Genomic DNA, 21,794 nt, shown 5'->3' with positions numbered 1-21,794 from the left:
ACTTTTTACAGTGTATAGCAGCAGGATTCCAGACATGTTGGTGTTGCGCTGCGATGAATAATTCTAAATGTCATTTTTTTTTTCCTCTCATCGTTCTCTTTCTTCCATGCTCTCTCTTTCTCTCTCATGCTCTGAAAAGGGAGACACTGTAATACGATACTACGAGCTTACTCCAGAAGCACCGTACATACACTACATTACCACGTACCAGTCCAGCTCTCCCCAGAAAGGCATGGGTTACATGCCAAAGCGCGGCTGTAACGTCAACCAGTGCGAGGTGGCGCGACTCTACAAAGCCATCGACGTCAAAGGCTTCAAGGGCATCGAGCCCGTGTCATTCATCGTGCCCCGCAAAGTAAGATTAGCTGCCTCCGCAGAGGTATTCACCCCATCCCCCAATGAGGTAGTAACCTTCACACAGTAACGAGGTTGTGTCAGAAGACTGAGACAAACCAAGGTCAAGTTGAGTGCATCAGTTGCTCATCTGGACTGAAATTCCAGTCACTTTGCTTTTGCAGTGAGTCAAGTGTGTACTGAAAAAAAAACTGTGATTTTTGCATGCAGACATTTTCACGAATTTGGTCACAGATAATTTCGCGCCACAACCAAGCTATTGTAAGTTCACGAATACCTGTCTGTTAACTCCGCATATTTAGTGCGATAAAGATCAGGTGGTGAATATAATGTTCTCAAGTTGCTAAATTTATGACCCAAAAGTGATATACGACATTTGTGAAAATTAAACCATCGTGATAATAACAGCTCTTGCAGTATTAACATTGTATGATTTCAGAATATGATGCATACTAGGGCTGGGGACTGAATACTTTCCAAAGGTGACAGAAAATCCTTGTACCTTGTATCTTGTGTTCGTCACTTCCGAAGGGTCCTCTAGGGATTACAGCTAGAAGTATTTGTAACTTGGCATACGACGAGAGTGGACGGGAGTGAAGATACCATAATTACATAATTTGAATTGATTTTGAAGTGTAGATTTGAAGGTCATGCTGCGTTTGATGTCCATGGTATGGTGGGGGAGATCATTCCAGAGGTTCACGGCTTCAGGGAAAAAGGATTTTGCGAATGGTGTTGATGAGCATTGGAACACAACTGACTGCTTTTTGTGTGTTTGCCAACTTCTTAGTCTTTTCTTCTGAAGATGCACTAGGTGATAAGCACAATCAGGGTATGCAATCATGACTTTCTCACTTTAAAAAATTGTAACTTCTAAAAAAATGCACCAACTGACTTAAAGATTCACATGCAGCATGCCAAGACACCAGTAATCACATGTGGTAAGACAATAGCTAATTTCTTCTCATTTACTGTTAATTATTAAAGATTAATTACCAAAAAGTCCCCCAAAACCCATGTAATGCGTCAAAAAAAGCGTTTTACAACTTACGTAAAATCAAGATTTGAGGTCCATATTTTAAGTCTACCCCTATGTGTTTGGTATCAAATTAATGGATTTTTTCCTGGCATTGCTTGCATGCAATAAAAAACAGTGGTTCTTTCAGCTGGAGAAAGTTATAAGGTCTGAAGTCCCATCCTGGTAGGAGTGTAATGCTGGCTTATTTTTGTGACATTGTGACCTTTTAACCCATGCTGTACAGGTATACATGGAGAAACAGCTTATTTTTCTGCTTTTCCTGAAAGTACTGAAGACACACTACAATATGGTGCGCTGTTTGCCAATAAATGTTCAGCCAGTTTTGAGTTTTGAGCCATTTTCAAATGCTGAGTAAAATAAGTGCAGCCGTTTTTCAGTATTTTCAGTGAGGTATATCCTAATTTGACTACTTTAAAGAATCTTTTCTACTTATTGAATATCCTTGTTTTTTGTCATGGCTATGTGCTGGTGGTGAATGAAAGGGATATTTATCAGGAATATCTAACAGCAATATCAGATGAAAAAAACATTCTCCTTTTTTTTAATGAATTTTTCCAATATGTGACTCTGCACCTCAAAACAAACAAAAAGTCGCCAGACATGAATTTTCAGTTAAGACCATTTTCTGAAAGAGCAGACTTTAAGCTTTAAAATGATGTATAAATCAAATCAAATGGACTCTCCGAACCTATCTAAATATTGGAAAGAAAGCACAAACTCAGGAAAAGTGTGAACTGAGAAAAGAGGCTCTGAAGTACCGTGTCTATTCAAGCGCTTAATCTTTACCAAACCGTGCTGGCTGTGCGATGAATGGGACAAAAAAACAGGAAGTAAACTACCAGAGTAACAACAATGAAGGGATTATTAGATTAAACTGAAATTGAGCATGCCTCATTAACACATTCTGACCATAAATAATGCCAACTTTCAAAGCAGTAGCACTATCCTTTAAAAAGTTATTAGAGTTGAAAGTGAAGAGTGTGGACAAGGTTTTTCAGAAATGAAAAAGGGATTCTAAAGACACACATAATCACACTATTCTACCAAAAATGTTCGAGATAAACTGCTAAAAAAACACACTTTCCTGCCCGTTTTATGATACCAAATTTTAGCATAATGTAAAAGAAGACCAGCTCTTTCAGAAAATATGAAAAAGTCAAGTTCGGCTAGGTTGACCCATTTCACTATTTCAGTCCTCACGCAAAATCAGTGTGTGCGACTTTATGTTCGTTTTGAGGTGCACGGTCACATATATTAGTCATTTCAATGTAATTCGACACCCCTAATTTAAATGCTAATTTATGCGCAGTTTAATGCAAAATTTTGATTCTTTCTTTACATGAAATGAAAATTTGAACACTCAGCTACAACAAACAACAAAAAAAGCATTTTCACCAAGTTTTTTCATTTTTGCCCTTTTACACAATTGCATACCCTGATTGTGCTATTGACCACTAGTGGTCTCCGGGTCGGAAACCGTGTCAAACTTGCCTAAAGCAGCACTCTTGATTACGGTCGATCCATCAATTTTTGAAGCTTTCAGTGAAGTTCAAGACATTTTACATCAGCCAGATTGAGTAGTGGCAACAATGAGAAAGGAGTCATGTGGGTGGGTGGGTGGGGGGGGACGTTGGGGAGTATGTGACTATATCAAGGACTACAGTGCAATCAAGATATGTTATACAATTTTGTAGTTTGACATATTATTCAAAGCACTGATCCTCCAGTGGGCCTTACCACAGGTTATACATCCGAGCATTGCCAGATACTGGTAAGAAGACATTGTGGGTACTTCCACCTGGCTAAATTTGATTACTAGATCTTTCTGACCATGAGTCCAAAGTTTTTAGCCACTATTATCAAAGTGCTCTCACTTCAGATTTTAGCCTTCAGTGGGCAATTTTTGTATTTTTGTATTTTTGTTTGTCCTTCTAGAGTGACTTGTACCATAAGGACATCTATCCTGACACAGCCAGCAATGAGCCAGCAGCCTCCATACAGGAATGGCAAGGGGGTAAGGCGTGCTCCCCAAAGACAATGAATATGGAGCAGTTTTACATTGCAAAGGCACCCTCCAGTGGCACCGGCTCGGGCGGCCTCAAATCCGGCGGTCTCAAGGCCGGAGGCGGCCTCAAGCGGAAGGAGCCGCAGCAGGTCGCGGAACCGGCCAAGCCAGCAGCACCCGCAGCCGTCGCACCCGTGAAGGCCCCGACGCCAAAGGCAGCACCATCGCCTGCACCAGCAACGGTAAACCTCTCACCCTTCTAAGTTTTTTTTCACTTATCATTGGTTCTTGGGGGTAGTGGAATCCTTGGTTTACAAGCTCTAAGCTCTCCCCTCTCCTCTGCATGGGTCCTATCTCATCTCATGAATGCCAGCAGAAGATGAAGATCCAAATGCTTCGCTAATGGCCAATCAAGACTGTGGGTCCAATTTTGCTACAGATATTTTCATCTTTTCGTCATCAAATTGGCACCTCTGAATTTTACATGACTTACAGTGGTCAAGCAGAAAGATTATATTTTTCAGAAATCATCTTTTCATCATCAAATTGGCACCTCTGAATTTTGCATGTCTTACACTGAAGAAAGATTATATTTTACAGAAATCATCTTTTCATCATCAAATTGGCACCTCTGAATTTTACATGTCTTACACTGGAGAAAGATTGAATTTTACAGAAATCATGTTTTCATCATCAAAGTGGCACCTCTGAATTTTACATGTCTTACACTGAAGAAAGATTATATTTTACAGAAATCATCATCTCAAATTGGTACCTCTGAATTTTCGCTGCTTGTCTGTATCTTACACTAGAGGAAGATTACATGGAACTGGTTGAACTTTTCAGCTTTTATCACTAAATCAGAAAGAAATTAGCAATAATTTGCCTAGTCGAGGGAGAAAAACAGGAACTTTAATCTTCCTTTGTGTATTGCTAATTTAAGGATCATCTTGATAGCGCAATCAATAAACTTACGAGCTGGAAAAAAGCAATTGTTTATGAGCAGCCAAAGGCTAAAGTGAAAGAGAGAATTTGTTTTACCTTTGACAGTGATATATACAACAATAGATAGAAGCACTGTATTATTTAAAAAAAAAAAAAAAAAAAAAGAAGAGAAGAAAACCCTGCACTTAATCATGGAAATGTGGTTGCTGGGACTTTGTGGGTGAGCTGGCAAAAAAAGAAAATCTCTTGTTCCTTCCCATTTTCCCTGCTTTAATCTCCCAGAAACTTCAGTCTGAAATAGAAATGACAACTGATACAGAGTCCCAGGCCCCATCCCAGGCCTGACGCTCAGAGCATCGCTGTCCTGTTTGCCCAGAGCAACGTCTCTAGCAGTCATTGCGTCGCGTTTGCCCACTGTAGCCCCGAAACAGGCTCCACTTAGTTTGTGCATGTACATACTCTCCCATTGTAAAGAAGTCATCCTTATTATAACTTCCCTCCCTACCAAATTCAAAAATCCCCTTCATTTGGCCCTGATTTGGTCCCATTACAGTTACAATAAGATGCAGTAGGTGAGAGCCTGTGCAGAGCTCTGGCAGTGGGCGTCATTTAGAGACTGTCATCCCCTCTGCTGTTTCATTCAATGCATTCACATCATCTCGGCACTCGTCTTATTGCCAAGCAAAACCCAAGACATAAATGAAGGCAAAACATTGCAAATCCCTTCTCTGATTGATCTGTAATTTATTTTTATGCCTCTGCCAACGAAGTGGCCGGAGGCATTATGTTTTCGGGTCGTCCGTCTGTCCGTACGTACGTATGTCCGTCCCGTTTTGTTTTTGTCGACATCTCAAGAACCATTTGGTAGTTTTACATCAAACTTGGTATGAGGGTATATCCTGGGGGGATAATACTTTGTTTGGATTTTAGCGTCACGAGGTCAAAGGTCAAAGGTCACAGGTTATTTTGTGAAAAAAAAGGTTGAAAATTCATGTTTTTCTCCATATCTCGCGAATGGTTCAAGGTATCTTCATGGAACTTATATGCTTGTTCCAATGGGCAGTGATTATCTAGGGAAGTTGGGGGTCATGGTTCATAGGTCAGGGGGTCAAAGGTCAAGGTCAACTCCTCAAAATATCACTACTTTCCTTATATTTATGCAATGCCTGAAGGTTTGGTTTTTTTTTTAACTTGATGTATGCATATCTTACCCGATATATATTCTGTGGGAAGTTTCTTGCCAAAAGGTCAAAGGTCAAGTGAAAGTGCTGAATTGCACTTTTTCCTCCACATCTCAAAAGTAACTCAAGGTATCATCATGAAACTTACATATTTATGCATGTTCAACCTAACAGTGATTCTCTTTGGAACTGTGAGGTCAAAGGTCAAAGGCCAGGTTTAGATAATGGTATTTTCCCATTTGATACTGAAATTATACTTTTTCTCAATACCTTGAAAATTACTAAATGCATAAATTTATAAAAGGGTCAAAAGTCAAGTAAAAATCATCAGTTCCCCAAATACCTGCACTCTGACATTTTAATCATTCATCCAATTGAACCTAGTTCTGGGAAAGTGAACATTCAGCACATTTGTGGCAAACCTGTCATTTTAATATTTTGCCAATTGTGTGAAACTGTCATCACACATTGTCAAGACATTGTACTATAGACCTATTAGGAGAACCATGCATTATGGCGGAGGCATATCAGTCGCCGTAGCGATATATCTAGTTTTCTATTCATTCAAAATTATTATAATTTTTTTTCATTTGCTGTCCTTGCCCATGGCATGATTTAGATAAAAGGGGAAAAAAAGTATGGCAATGCTCATGTTGTTGATTCTAACCCATCGGCCGTCAGATGGTAAAACGGTCTAACTCGAAAATTTGACTTTTTGAGGTAAATTCACTTTCCGTGACATGTTAGGGCGCTCTTTCCAATGGTGCTATCGAGAAAATCCCATCATGTCTTGTTTTAGAAATAATTTCCGCTATCTTGGTACTATTTTGTATTTTTCCTTCAGATTTGATGGTAAAATAGTCTATCTTTGAGTTAGCCCATTGTCGGTAATATCGTTTGGAGGTAAAACGAGCTATCTTTTACATAAACCATACAACCTTCTTAACTTAGATTGTTTAAATCATCGCTGTCAGATGGTAAAATGGTCTATCTTCGAGTTAGACCAGTTTACATAGTGTTTGTGGTCTATCTAGAAGATAGACCATTTTACCATCTTATGATGTGTAGCGGGAGTGTATACATGTGCTGTGGTTAAACCGTCTATCTGCACAAAAATCTCATTTATTTTATAATTAAAACCCCAAATAAGCACAAAATTCTTCAGTTATCAGTGTTTAATATGCTTCTTTCTGTCCCATTGCTAAAAATGCATTATACCCATCTCCTAAAAAAGCTCAAACCTCTAAACTTTAAAGTCATTTTTCTCAGAACAGCAATTTTCGAGATAGACCGTTTTACCATCTGACGGCCGCCATGACTCTAATATCTATGATTTTTCTTTCCCTATCAGTGGATAGGAATTGCACGGTAAGGCCTACCAAACAGTCTATTGCAGGTTTGCCTGGCCTATCTGTTTCACAGCAGTGCCGATATATTTTTCATATCACCTCTGTCTAAGCGTTTTTTTGGTGACACCAGACAAGACTGTTGCATGCCACCGAATGCAGCCTACTGGAACACGGCTCCAGAAGACAAATATTTATGGCGCCTAATCGATCTTGCGGCTTTCTCCTCATATTGTGTTGTTGCTGCAGTTATTTTTTTTTTTTTGGGGGGGGGGGGGAGGGGAGGTCTGACACAAATGCACTTTCATATCCTAGTCATGTTCTGCCCTTTCGTGCTATTGATTGTCATTAGATTTTGCTACAATGTAGAGTAACATGTCACAGATTATTCACCAAAATTATAACCAAATTGGGCAACTAGAAGTGCCATTATTAGTTTGGAACATTGTCGTCGCCATATACAAAATAACTGTTCTGCAAGTTGCATACCCTGTTACCAAAACCTTAAACTAAATCTAAACCCTAACACTCTGAAAGAAAGCTCATAAGACCGTAAAAATAAGCCTAACCCTAAACCTAATCCTGAAATCGTGTTTTGATGGATATACAAATGTACATTCTTAGCACCTGCAGCCTATGTCCAGCCTGATTTACTGAATGGGCAAAATACAAAAATAGGCAAATTCACACATTGCAACTATTAGGCGTATCACTGGCCACGGAATACATCCACCTTCTTTAACCTTTACGGGACTACAGATATGAAATGGTCATTACTCGTGTACATGTTTGCTTTGTCTGTGAGAATGAGAAGGTTAATAAAGTCCATGACTCATGACATACTGTAGTATGTACATCCACATACATATGTACATCTCAGATATGAAATATTTCACCTCTCCCATTTCCTTCAAGATTCGGAAATTACCCGAGTCCTTGCATTCACGACACCGGGCCAGTTGATTCCTCAAACTGCATACTAACTAGTATTGTACATTGTGTATCTGAGCTATGAAAAAAGGCAAAGGTGAGAAAGGAGAAAGCATGAATGTGTGAATTTGCACATTTGTGTTCATAATACTCCGTCATTAGGCCAAAAAAAAAAATCGTTGTATTGGCGTAACCCGCCCGGCCCTAAAAAAAACCCAGACCCTGAACTTTTCAACAACAAAAAAAAAAAAAGGAAATATATCATTTTTAACGAGAGAAGACGCGATACGGGTTTGCGAATTATCAAAAACAACAACAACAACAACAGCTGGTGTCGGAAAATGGCCGCGCAGTACAGCGTGTCGGCGACCGGCAAGTCCGGTTCGAAGATTTTATTTAATATTATTCGGAGAATCGATTTGTCTGTTGCGCTGGGTGATTTAGCCCAGGAATTTGTTCGTTCGTATTCTGACTGGTATGTCGTGACGGCTTTTAAACCGGTGATATAACAAACTTTGCATGCAACAGACCCTCTCTATCGAATGGGGTTTTGTTAGATATGAGTTTTACACGTAAAATATAGGTAGAAAAAAAATTAAAAAAATAAAAATCCGCTCGCCCGACCCTATTTGAAAATCTCATGTTACGCCAATACAACATTTTTTTTTTTTTTTTTACCTTTGGGTTGTGTTTGTGGTTTTCTTTTTAAATGACGTTTTTTTCTTTTCTAAAACATTGATCGCCTTCTACAAAAACTTTGCTGCTGGCAGTATAATTACACACCATCAATTCTGAATTTGCTGTTAAACATACAATACAAGTTTAAGATTTTGGATGGCTCATGCTAATACACCATTAGCCTATAGTTAAGTCTGGATTATAAAAAAGAGAGAGCAAAGGTATGCACCATGAAGGTCAGGTGAAAGTCAAGCCCTTCAGGTAGTTGTGCAACTTCTTCAGATTTGTTCACCCAGTCGTTGGGGATTGTTCTTGGAATGAGGCAACTCTCAGTTTCGAGGTGCAACGGGATGCTCGAGTTCAAGAGGCACTTAATACAGACACACTGTATTGTAGGCCTGCTACAGAGAAAGAAATGTTTTATTTTTTATTTATGTGAACAGATGTGGTGCTATGTATTAAATGCAGTGGCATTTACAAAAAGCAAATCTCTTTATTCTCATGCATAGTTCACAGAGTCTTTAAGATCGCTAGGAACAGTTTTTTGCACTGTCTCGTTCTCTTCTTTTTCTGTTTGTTTCATACAATATAGTCTGACACGAAATTCACACACAAGGGATATGAAAATAATGAAACAAAAGACAAAGGCAACATCTTGTTCTCTTATTTTTCTGTTTGTTTCATAGTCTGACACAAAATTCACACACAAAGGAGATAAAAGCAATGAAACAAAAGACAAAAGGCAAAATATCTTTAGATATTTTGATGGCTATTCCTGGCAGGGCATAGGCCTGTTCCATGCTGAGATCCCCATGGCCAGTGTAAAGGAAGGACCAAACCAGGTTCACAAATGGCTGAGAGTCTAGTACCAGAAGTTTTCTATGGTGCTTGGTACTTCTGGCCATAGACACTTGGCCTTATGTCTTTTTTATGTAATCAATTTTTTAAGAAGCCTTTTGCTAATGGTTGCTTTTGTGAGTGCAATCAATGTTGATTTTATGTTTACCTACCCTTTACTGTGCCCGCACAGTTTGTCTAGATTTCTGCTTGCTCTGTTTATATCTGCTATGTATGCTTTCTGATGTGCACTCAACTCACTTTCACAATGCCTTTGATTTTGTTTTTGAAAATAAAAACAACTGAAAAAAAAAAAAATTCCATGCACACAAAACAATGAATACACAAAAGACCAAGGAAAAGCCAGAAGAAAAAAAGTCTGACCCAGAACCAGCACCGGAACCAGAACCTGAACCCAAGCCGGAGCCGAAGCCGGAACCTCCCAAGCCTAAGGTGGAGCAAGTAAAGGAGCAGAAACAGGAACAAAAGCAGGAGCCAAAGGAGGTCTTGGAGCCAAAGAAGGAGCCGAAGCTGGGGTTGGAGAAGAAAGAGGCGGCTGAGACCAAGCCTCCCATTTCTGTATGTTCTTCCCTTCTTTCTCTTTGTCCCTGTGACAGTTCTTCTTCGCATGCGTTGCTCATGTTTGCGTGTTTAGCCAGCCGGATTTGGCCTGTCTTGGATGTAGCCATAGATATATAGACTAGTGGTTGATCATCCCGTCACTTCCACCATGGTTATCTCATCACGGAATGTGTGTAACCGATACACCTGTGTTTATCCATACTCTCTCACCGAAGTACATAACATACAATGTACTAGTATATTGCTGGCATTAACTGTCCACTGTCTCTGTCTGTCTACTGTCTGACTGTCTGTCTGCATGTGTAGTGTGTTGCAGGTCTGTAGAGATTGGTCCGGAACTTGTTGCTACATGTATATGCTCTGTCCACTTCTCGTGTCCCTGCTGTAGGTTTCAGGGCCCAGCATCGATAGTTTTCATGTTCAAATAAGAGACCTAGCCTGTGCGGGCAAGGACAGTTGAAATGTACACAAGGTACATTGTGTTGCTAATGAGTAATTGATTGATTTCAGTCTTTTGGAGCATTAGTGTTACATGCTAAGAGTCAAGGTATTTTGTTTCCAGAAGAAAAATGTAAAAAAAAGAGAAAATTTAAAATGCGAGTTTATTGTGCTTGGGAATAACATGACAATACCACAAGTCAGAAGACATTCCAATGCTGTGCTAGCTCAAGAAAACAATCTGTTGGCACTTGATATATTTCTTTTAAAGATCAGTGTAATGCCTCCTTGACTAGCGTACTTGAGGTGTTACTTGTAAACCTCCTCTTGAATTATTTGCTGTTAAAAAAAAAAATTCACTCTCCCCAATTATTCCCCATGCCGTTGAGGAATGTGCAGATACAGAGACCTGGTTTTGTGAGTGTGTGCATCTGTGTGTATGTGCGTGTTTTTCTACTAAGATGGCATCTCTCGTGGCGTTTAGTGTGTGAGCGGGCAATGCATGTGAGTGGGAAACGGCACAATTACATCCAGCTGGGCGGGATGGATACATCAAAGTGGTCTCCCTCCCTCACTTTGGCACCCATACAACTTGGGTCACCACCTCAACATTTTCGCAACTCCGCCCATCGCTCCCATCTCAACATTGTTGTTGTTTTTTGTTTTGTTTTTCAAGTGTGACCTATCGCCATGTCGACTATTGATTTATCTGACTTGGGTATCTTTTTTCATTTTTTTTTTCACACCTTAAACTTTCAGAGTAATGATACTTCATAGTGAGAAAATGGGCTTTTAAAGTCAGAAGCAATCTGTATTTAATACAGGACATGTAATAGACATGCTTTCTTACCTGGAGGGGGTGGATCAAACATTGTAAATTTATATACCGGTAAATGAATATATGGGTGTTTTTATTTGATGTCATTGCAGAGTCCTTCCAAAATCAGAGAGAAAATGGCTAAACATATTAACGAAGTACAAGTGTTCATGTTTGTAATCAAGAAGTGCCCAAACTTAACTGATGAGATAATGAAATGTTGAAAAGAAAATAATTGTAGAGACAATGAATGAAAACTGAAGAATATAAAGATTGTTGGGTCATTGTGCGTTTGGAAAGCTGAGATTGTCTGTTTCTGGGTTGTGAGGAGATTTTATATCTCGGCTCATAGAAAAGCGGGATATAGCCCTCTCGCCTGATGGCGGAAATGTAGATCGACCGGCTGCGAGTGCACTTGTGAATGGAGACTGTCACGTAAGGTTCATCTGGGAAGCTTGGTCATTGGTGATTGTGAAGCTGTTCATATCAAATCATGAGAGGTCACTGTTTGGATCTGTTTCTTTCATTCATTCACTCACTGACCATTTTCTTGTGAATAAATATTCATAACAGCTCTACATCCCTGTACAGATTTTTGTGAAATTCAACAGCAACGTGTATACATCATATATCCTTATCAACTGAATAACCTGATAATTTTTAAAAGCTGTTAGAGCTACATGTATGAAGTTTATGTGAACTTTGCATGAAACACAACATTATACACATGTATCTGTAATGTAGATCAAAAATCAGACTGACTTTCCTTCAGGTGTGTAGCCTCATTTAACTAACGAATCTGTACTCTTCTCACCGTGTGCCAAGTTTAGAGTTTTACACGCTTATTTATGGTATGATATGACTCTCTTAGAGTCAACCATTAACAGGAATGCCCCTAATATACTATGAGGTGTGTGCTGTCCATTTCACATGATTGGATGTCGTTACTGTTGACTGCGCACGACTTTGTCGTGCCCACGTGGATCTCCGATGCGCAGCTTCTCTCACCCATTCGGTTGAGAAGTTGGCGCAAGCAGGCCAGAGAAGACTGTAATGTGCAGACGGTCCACGTAACGTATCTGTCCCATCATGCCAAGCATGTTTCTGTCAATATACAATATAAATGTAGGCTGGGCACGGTTTGTCTTGGAGAATAATTATGCATGTATCTTGTGTGTTTACAAACTCCAATTTGATCTTCGCACCTGCTCTGTACCTCTGTTATGCCTATTTGCAAACTGTGTATTCTTTTGTAAAGCCCCAGATGTCGTGTTCTGGTGTGGCAGAGGCGAATAGTATTTTCGACCACCCAATCATCTCATGGGATAGACTCGGAGGAAGTTAAACGGCCGATGCCTTTTCATGAAATACATTGTAATCATAGTAAAGAATGTGCGCAGCAAACTCATTTTCCTGCACAGGAGTCAGGCACACTTCACATCTAGGCTATGGTAGTCTCAAACATCAAATCATATTGGAAATCACTTTGCAAAAATATATTGAATTCAGAAAGCAAGGCAAATAGAGCACTCTGTTTATCTCTTGAGAGGACATTCTTACATGGCATTGAAATGTCACAGGATGTGACTTTTTTGCTTTTCACTCAGATACTCCATTTATTACAGATATTGCAACGTAGTCATGGTGACTTGTCAACAAACATTTGTAGTCAAGCACAAAGGGCCAGTGATGCGTCAAACTGTCATCAGGACCAGTATACATCAGTGCACACTGTACAAAGTTTGGTGAAGTGGTATCAAAGTAAGCTGCTCCCCCACATTAAGTGGGCAACAAAATGCTAGACACACCCACACATACAATATGTATCCTCTCTTGCACCTCTATGTACGTCCAAACAGCCCAAAACACCCATCCCTCCCATAGCCAAGGTCAACAAGACGCCGGCACCAGTGCCCGAGAGCAAGCCCCTCCCAAAGACCGGCTCGGTAGCCACGCCCGCCAACGGCAGCAACCTCCCCATCGCCGACATCCTGCGAGATGTGCGCGACCTGCGGAGCACCGTCAGCAAACACGAAGCGTGTATCGAGGCGCTGGAGGAACTTCAAGCAGTAAATCACTTTGTATCCCTTCCTCTCTAACTCTCTCTTTCTTGCTCACTTTCTCGCTGTCTGTCCGTGTTTCTTGTTTCTGCCCCAAGCCTCCCCCCCCCCCCCCCTTTTTGCCGTCTGTGTCTTTGTGCAGCCGTCCCATTTTAGTCCTGACTTCTATCTTGGGCATGCTTGTCTCTGCGTCCGTGTCTTTCGTCACGCTCGTTCCTCCAGGAGCACTATTGTGCTCTGAGGCCCTTTTCATCAAGAGCTTAGCAATTCCAGAGCAAGGTGCAATGATTGCAGTTGCTATGGCAACAACCAATGAGCCTTTTAAATAGCGTTTTAGCTGATGTTATATAGTAATAGCAATTGTTGCACTTTGCCGCATTTGCAGGCATCTTGATGAAAACGGGTCTCCGTTCTGTCGTTTTTTTGCTGTGTTGCTTATCTTCTCTGATATAATCCTCATTTGCAGTTTCCACTAACGATGGATTTTACTGACCTTTTTTCGATCAATTCTCTGCATCCCCCGACACGTATCGATAATCCTGTGTTTGTGAGTTACGAGTTTTGTTTGTGTGCATGGTATGATCTGTGTGTACAGTACTCTGGGATGGTCTTATGCACCAAAGCCCTAAAACCCAGAGGCGTTGTTGTTGAAGTCCAGTCACGTGTGTTTCATAGGGTTGTCCTGTTTTTGCATGAGCACGGAGTGTTCTACGTCTGTCTGTTTATTCATAGTCATTGCTCTACACTTTTTCTTGCCTGTGCAAGGCCTTTTTATCTACAAGCTGAAAGTCATTACTTGGAAATTATACACATGTAGGAACTGCAGGGGAAAGAAAACCCTTCGCTGTCCTTATCTATGGATAGCCACACAGTATCTTTATATCAGGTTTTTTTGTTTTCATCATCAGAGATTAGAGGAAGGTTGCCATGACCAAGGAACCAGAGACTCCAACCCAAAGCACATTCTGATCTGAAGATTCTCCCGCCTGAAACCCCTAGCAAACGGGAGACTCCAAGTTGATGTGTGCGAAGCGCGAAATTCCTAGGGTTCTAGATGCTCTCTGGAGTTATCTATGGCTTATTTTTTTTCAACATACAATAGCAATAAGTAAGAAATCCTTTCCAACGGGAGACACAGAGCCAGGGCGGGAGAAATTAAATCTCAAGCGGGAGAACGGGAGATTTTGCACAAATGGGTTTTCGGCGGGAGATCTCCCGTCGAAAACGGGAGAGTTGGAGTCTCTGAGGAACCATCCTGCTAAGAAAATTTCCTGCAATCATCCCGTGGATCATGGTGTGTGCTATTGTCTCTTTATCACCGTCATTCTCTCACATTGTAATCGTCACGCAGCTTTTCTCGACTCTGTACCTCGTATAAACAGTGTAGATGTATGATTAATCTCACAATGAAAGCACCTGCATAAAATATGACTTTTGCATCACCTGGGAGTATAGTGGACTGCTGCTACAAAATATACTCAGTAAAGCACATATTTTTCTCTTTTGATAAATTAGTAATATGCATCAAATCTCCCATCGCAAAAAAAGTATGTAGTCTCATTGTTTTGGCGACTAACATCAAGACTAAATTTTGCCACACTCAGGTCTATGCAGTTTGTTTCTGTGAATGAAATGATATAAAATATTTTGAGATGAATGTACAGCTTATTAATGCTTAACTGCACCTATTCATCCCATTATTCTCTGTGCAGGACATTAACCTGTTGACGACGGGTGATTTTGATATTAACAGGCACCTCCCATAGACACCTGCCCGAGCATAGTCAGGACTAATCTTCAGTGTTTTTTTTTTTAAATGTCAAAGTTGAGCTTGAACCATAAAGTGTCTAAGTGTGTTGCCCTAGCAATTCATCATACAACCTCACCTAGTCTGATGACTGAATATCTATCTGTGAATGCAACAGAAGCTAACAATTAATGCTCATTTCAGATTCCAGCCCACTACCTAGAATAGTGAAATGAATTGAAAGTAGAATGAAAATGGAAACAATACAACTTTGTGCAAGGATGTTTTGTTTGGAACCAGCATTGAGCTATTACAAAACACTGTGACATCACTTCTGTACTCTAGCATGTCTTACAATCAATGCAAATTTTGCTCTGTTTGAAAGTTCTCCCATTGAGAAAAGGACAAAAAAAAAGCTACTTCATTGAAAACATTGTGCAGTAATGAAGATCACAATTAAACCTGTGAACATTGCATCACTAATTTTTCCATGAGTATCATAGTATTGTAATGCATGTAGAATTTCCCTGCCACTCTAAGACCCCATTCAGACTCAAGATCTAAGGGCAGTCTTGCAACCAGCAGTAACCTTCATGAGATAGGAGTGCCCTCTTGGGGCTGCATAGCTGAAACATTTTCTTTAATGTAAAGGGCACAGATTGCAGGAACTTTGAAGTGTGAATGCACCTAATTGTAAGCACAGTATGACTATATTGCAGCATATTTGCCAATGCAAAAAGCCCTTTGGAGCACCATTTCATTGAAAGACTCTTCTTTATTCTGTTACAATTAGGATGGCAACATAATTAAAGCCAGCATGTTGCAGATGTGCTGTTTCTATGGTAACTCTAACTTGGCTGATGAAGAACAACTGGTATATTAGTGCAGTATGAATTGGGGCTTGTGGCTTATTGAAGGGACTATAGTGATTATCCATCTTCTTAGAGAAGCATGGCATACTGCTGCTTGACTCGCCCTTGTAGTTTGAGTGTGAATGTGGTCTGAACTTTTTTGTCCTTCAAAGTTGCAATCTGCATAATTTGATGTGATCTGATCTTGTTTGACTCAGAGAACATGTCAATATCCAATCAAGGATTCTTCCACTGGAATGCTAGGTCATAATCTTGATTCTTCACATACTGTAAAAGTGGATATTTTCGCTCGTCAAATTTTTCATGCTCGGCGGGGTTAGAAGAGTTTCGCGTGTTTTTAATTCCGCGGAACGAAGACAACTACTGGAACATACGGCAACCAAAAATATTTGCGTGCTTTTATTTTCCCGCCAGTTTCGGGTTGCGCGAAATGCGCGAAAATTTCCACTTTTACTGTAGATGGATTATAATCTTCTGAATTATATGAGACAACTTTGCCATGTTGCTTTGTCTGTGTTTATTGGCAATTTTTCATGTATTCATACTACACCTGTACAATATTGTAGACTCACTCCAATGTACTGGCATGGCAGAAAATGCATAGGCCTAATTATCAAACAGTATTCTTTTTTTTCTGAATATGTATATAACTGGCCACATTGATATTTAAGAGGTAACAGTAAATCCCCAGTGTGGGTGTGTGTGTGTGTGTGTGTGTTTGTGTGTTTGGGGGGGGGGGCACTCAATGGCGAAGCACCACTCTAAAGGGAGAGATAGAAATGTGAACAAATAACATTTGACATTTCAGTTCATTGGAGCCTTATCTTCATTCAGCAATTACGGGTGCAGTGGGACATTATTACATTGTATACTAACACATGTAGTTTTGATGCATTGCAGTTGCCTTTCAAGTGTCGAATCCGGTCTGACATCGCGCCAGTCTGTGCATCCGTCTGAAATGTTGATGAAAGAGGGTATCATTAATCTCTGACAAGTTGTATATGTGTTGGTTGTAGTTTTTTTTTCTTCTTTCTTTCTGTCATTTATTTCATTCTGTTGTTGTTGTTTTTCTTCGTCCTGCATCTTGCCGAATTTGATTGACCAGGTGCATGTTGAGAATCGTACGAAATAAGGAGTTGTAGTGTATGAAATGCTAATAATTCTTTTGTTTTTCTCCTTTCTTTATCTGTCCAAACATCACCTGCCTGGTCTGTTTTCCCTGTTTTTTTAATATCCCACTTTCTGTCCACCCTTTGCATATCTGATTTTACTGATTGTCGTTTTCGCACCCTGCGTTCTGTTTATTCGTACGGCACATCTTATGCCCCCTTTCAACTTGATGTTTGTCGTTTTGTCAATCTTTCTGACGCTTTCTCTTACGTTCCTCCTGTCACTACTAATGCTGTTGCCTCACCTCTACTGGTACGTGTACTTCACACCTTGTGATATCCAATTCACACGTTGATATCGTGTTCATATCTTTCTCCCTGTTCTTTCTATCATTTCTCACTTTTCCTCACCATTCTCGCTACTCCCTCTCCCGACACCACCCACTGTAAGAACCAATCTTTTCCTTCTTTTTTTTTTATTTTCTGTTTCCTCTTCATCTTCTTTCTTTCCTCCAACGTTCATTTTCCTTCCTCCCTTCGCCCTTGTTACAAGTTTTATTCATTTCCTCACCTTACATCAATGAAAACTTTCGTTCACTTCTCTTTCTGCCCCTTACCACCCTCCCCCTCTCCATCATGAATTTATTCTTCTTTTCTCACATGATGTCGTTGCCTTCCTATTTTCATCCTTCTGTCTCTCGCTTGCCCTACTGCTCTTTTCCCTATCCCCGCCCCTTTTTTTTTTTCTCCAAATTTGATATTTTTGTATTTCCTCGCATCTCATTGGTTCCTTACCCATTTGTTTGTTTGCTTGTTTGTTTTTCCATTTTGTTGCTCCGTCCTCGCCTGTCTGTCTCGGTCCGTCTGTCTGTCTGTCACGTTCGCTCACTCTCTCCATCTGTCTCTTTCTGTCACCCGCCTGTCGTTTCGCTGCAGGGCCAGAGTCAGCAGATCGAAGACCTCGTCGCCGAGATCGCCAAACTCAAAGCCACAGTTGCCGAGCAGGAGAAACGCATCGCCGTCCTCGAAAGCCTCCAGGAGAGACCTTAGAGAAAAAAAAAAAAATCACGCAAAGCCGTAATTGGGAGACCCTGTTTAATCCCCCAGATTCCAACGTATACTAATATCTACTCTTTTATCATTTGTTGGTGTATTGGAACAGGATGTACATATATATATTTGGTTATTCACAAATGAAAGCAAAGATGAAACAAAAGGACAGGTTGAAAGATTTTAGTACATTATTACAAACTGATTTGAATGTTTTGTCAAAACGTAGAACTCCTGGGTACTGTGTACTGCAGGTGTAACACCATAAAAGCTGTTGATGGCAAAGGTTTAGGTGCGAGTAATTTATTGTCACAGATTTTAGTTTGTGGTTAGACTTTCTTATACTGAGACATGTTTAACATTAAAGAATCTTATTCGCTTCATGCATTGTACTATCATTTCGATGACACAATATTAAAATATTAATAGTATCACCAAAAACTCTAACATTTTACTCCATAGATAAAGGTGAGGGTAATTTTATGTCTTGGATCAGCAGTGGAATGTTAAATTTCAGCATGTCAAATGGGTATAAAATCATTTCTCGGTATCGTTTGTCCGTAAAATTACCCACTTGTGTCTTACCTGTAATGAAGTTGTGTAGTGCCTTAGTCCCATGCATGAAAAAGCAGGTTGGAATCGTGCCACTGCCCTCTATCTGCAGATTGAGGATGTTGCGGTACTAGTGTATATTCACCATTGATCAAATCAATTTGCTACTGTTGTCAACTGATGTAATGTAGGAAAAAGGCAAAAAAAAAATGCGTAATTATCCTTTTTTTAACTTTGTCGAGAGTACTACTCCACACCTTGCAGGTAGTTTCTTTGTTAGCCAGTTTGTATTTTACTTTAGTTTGTGTTTGGACAATAAACATGACAGACTTTATACAATGGCTTATTTAAGTGCAAAGAAAACCAGACACATAAATCTCTTTGTTGCACAGCAGCCAATCTCAAAATGTCCATGAGGAGTTAATGAGCAGACCGTGAGTGTGAGACAATTTCCCTTTCGTAATAATTCCTTGCTGCTATAATTGAATGAAATGCCTCTGTCTCATCATGCCATGGTATCATCATGGACCTTCATCTTTTACTGCAGTAGTGAGAAGACACACTTTAAACAAGATGGGAAGGATTTTGTTTTGAGTTTGTGTTTGATGCTTCAAAGGAGATTCTGCCACCTCACCAGTCCCGATGCAGTCAAATTTGTGTATTGTTTGTTTGTTCGCTTTAAATTCTCATGGCACGGATGAAATCATGGCACAGATGAAATAGACTGCTTTTTGTCTTCTTCTTATTATTATTTCTGTTTAGTTGCACATGCCTCCATCAATCCTGAAGCTCCTCGCAGATAACAGAGTTTTTCTTCAGGTTCAAATGAAACAAAAAATAGATCATACAGAGATTGATTCATGGAACCAGTGCGGTGTCCATGTAGACACTGTTAAGGTGCCGGCCAGATGAATTATGTCGTCATGGCGATGCATTCACAGCATCAGCTGGAACGTACCAAAGAGGAAATATGATGCTAAGGGAGGAAGTTGTATTAAAATGGTGATAACGCGTAGAGATTTATAGTTCGCGAGTAGTAAAGATGTCTCCACATGCATCGATCAAGAGGATGTCGTAAACTAGTGTTGTAGCTTGCCTCGTGCACAGAAAAATATTGTAAGCAGATTGAGGATCGTGTTAATATCCAAGGCACTAAAAATTGGTAAAAACCATGCCATTGTCACATTGATGTAGTAATTGAGTATAAAGATGATCCCTGGCATTGAGAATGTACACAATCATTATCAGTAGCAGCTGTTTATAGTAGACTAAGTTGTGTTTCAAGCGAGATATACATTGTTTTTACCTCTTTTCTTGATAATTTACAGATGTATGCTGATGTGTCTGGCATAATGTTACACTTCTGTAGAACTCGGACTACAATGTTTCCGCATTCGGTCTTCCTTACGATATGAAATATTGTTTGCTTTAAGCAAGTCTTGACATATCTATTTTCACTTAACAGAGTTTTTAAGAATAGGCGAGCTCAATAGGCGTCTGGCGTATGCGTAGTGCAAGTATTAATTTTTTTGTAGCACGTGATTTGGAATTTAGTGATTTGCTGACGATTGCGGTCTGCAGAGGGTGATTTTTGTTTTTAATGATGGCAGTGAAAGTATGTAGTGACAGCGTCTCTCTTCCTATGCAAAACAATGCGTTAGTTCACCCTGCTCATTTTCTGTGTGACTTCGCTGGAATGATGCTTTCTGTTCATTGATTCTCTTAAGCAGCTCCCATAAATGGACACGTCTGCATTCGGTAGAATTTGTCGATTGAGCTTCCAGCATTTTGAGTGGGCTCTGCCCGTTTGCCTCCTCGAGGCAGTAGATAGTAAGCAATGTGTAGCTCGCAATGTTTTTGAGAACAGGCTTTAATACCGACTATACCTCCTCACATGCAGAGCTAATGTGAATGATTTAGAAACAAGCTTTGCATAATTTGGGTGGGTATCCGGCTGAGGCAGCATTACAAATTCGAATTGGGGAGATTAACACATACAAGTGCATATTGTCTTTGAAAAAAAAATAGTGGATTTGTAACAAATATGGATGAAGTGTGGTGTGTTTGAACAGAAACGCTCAGTGCGAGTATTTATCATTTTTATAATGCACTTTCTTTGCATGGATTTACTCACTATTTTTTCTGAAGGTGTTAGCTGTTGTAGATTTGTTTTTCATGACAACGGGTGGTAGCTGGATGGGAATTTGAAGACGGCGAGCCAGTTCTAAAGATTTGGATTCTCTGAAAGTGTGCTCGCAATTTGAGAATGACTCGGACAAAATGAAAGATTGATCAGTGCACACCTCAATTTCCACCGTCGAAAAATTACATGTATGTCCAGACAAGCATAGTGGCAATAATCATGCATAGAAACATTTTCGTAGTAGACTGAATAACTTCCATCCATCTCTTGGGTCACTTGTGTAATTCTTGGCAAGTATAAAGTGAAGTTAATGAAATATCATTTACAGTGCCGACCGCGGGAAACGTCACGAAAACCCCTAGGGCAAATGCGGGAAGCCCTTTCGTCCGGGCGTACTAGGTAATACGCGGGCGTTTGGACGCGTACAGACGAGGGAAGTCGCCCGCACTTTCACGCTCGTCTAAACACCCGCATTTGCCCGAGCGCTCCAGCGCGGAATTAATGATATGAAAATCAAACTCTCCCGTCAACCATCGGCTACATGAAGGAAATTAGCTGAAATCGATCCGCGAAAATCATTTGAAAAGTATCAGTAATTTGCCGGATGTTTGCTTTTACGTTCGAAAGTAAAATAATAACCATAACATTCAGCTCCCGAATATGCTAAAGCAAATGTCGAATGATCCCTTTGACGTTTGGAAATGAATAACAATAATACTCCGTACGATGATTAAATAAATGTCGGATGTTTGCTTTTACTTTCGGAAGTAAATAGCAATAACATTCATCTCCGGAAGATGCTAAAATAAATGTCGGATCTTTGCTTTGACGTTCGGAAATGAATAACAATGATATTCAACTCTGTACGATGATAAAAATAAATGCCGGATGTTTGCTTTTACGTTCAAAAGTAAATAACAATAACATTCAGCTCCGGAAGATGCTAAAATAAATGTCGAATGATCCCTTTGATGTTCGGAAATTAATAACACTAATATTCAACTCCGTATGATGATTAAACAGATGTCGGGTGTTTGCTTTTACTTTCGAAAGTAAATAGCAATAACATTTGGCTCCGGAAGATGCCCAGAAAATGGCAGATGATTGCT

The 21,794-nt window shown here is 40.0% G+C and overlaps 1 protein-coding gene across 1 annotated transcript in view; it reads left to right on the top strand.

The window, feature by feature from the left end:
* LOC139719646 (coronin-6-like) overlaps positions 1–21,004 on the top strand; it is a 57,484-nt gene extending 36,480 nt beyond the window's left edge. The window contains exons 6-8 of the mRNA XM_071631051.1: positions 140–355; positions 3,329–3,640; positions 17,877–21,004. Coding sequence (XP_071487152.1) covers positions 140–355; positions 3,329–3,640; positions 17,877–17,990 — 642 coding nt within the window. The 3' untranslated portion in view covers positions 17,991–21,004. The remainder of the gene's footprint in view (positions 1–139; positions 356–3,328; positions 3,641–17,876) is intronic.
* The last annotated feature ends 790 nt before the right edge of the window (positions 21,005–21,794 follow it).

The sequence above is a fragment of the Diadema antillarum genome, unplaced genomic scaffold, assembly GCF_040938485.1.
Source record: "Diadema antillarum isolate AM-2024a unplaced genomic scaffold, OU_Dant_1.0 scf00000112, whole genome shotgun sequence".
Classification (NCBI taxonomy): Eukaryota; Metazoa; Echinodermata; class Echinoidea; order Diadematoida; family Diadematidae; genus Diadema; species Diadema antillarum.
This window is presented reverse-complemented; position numbering and strand designations above follow the sequence as displayed.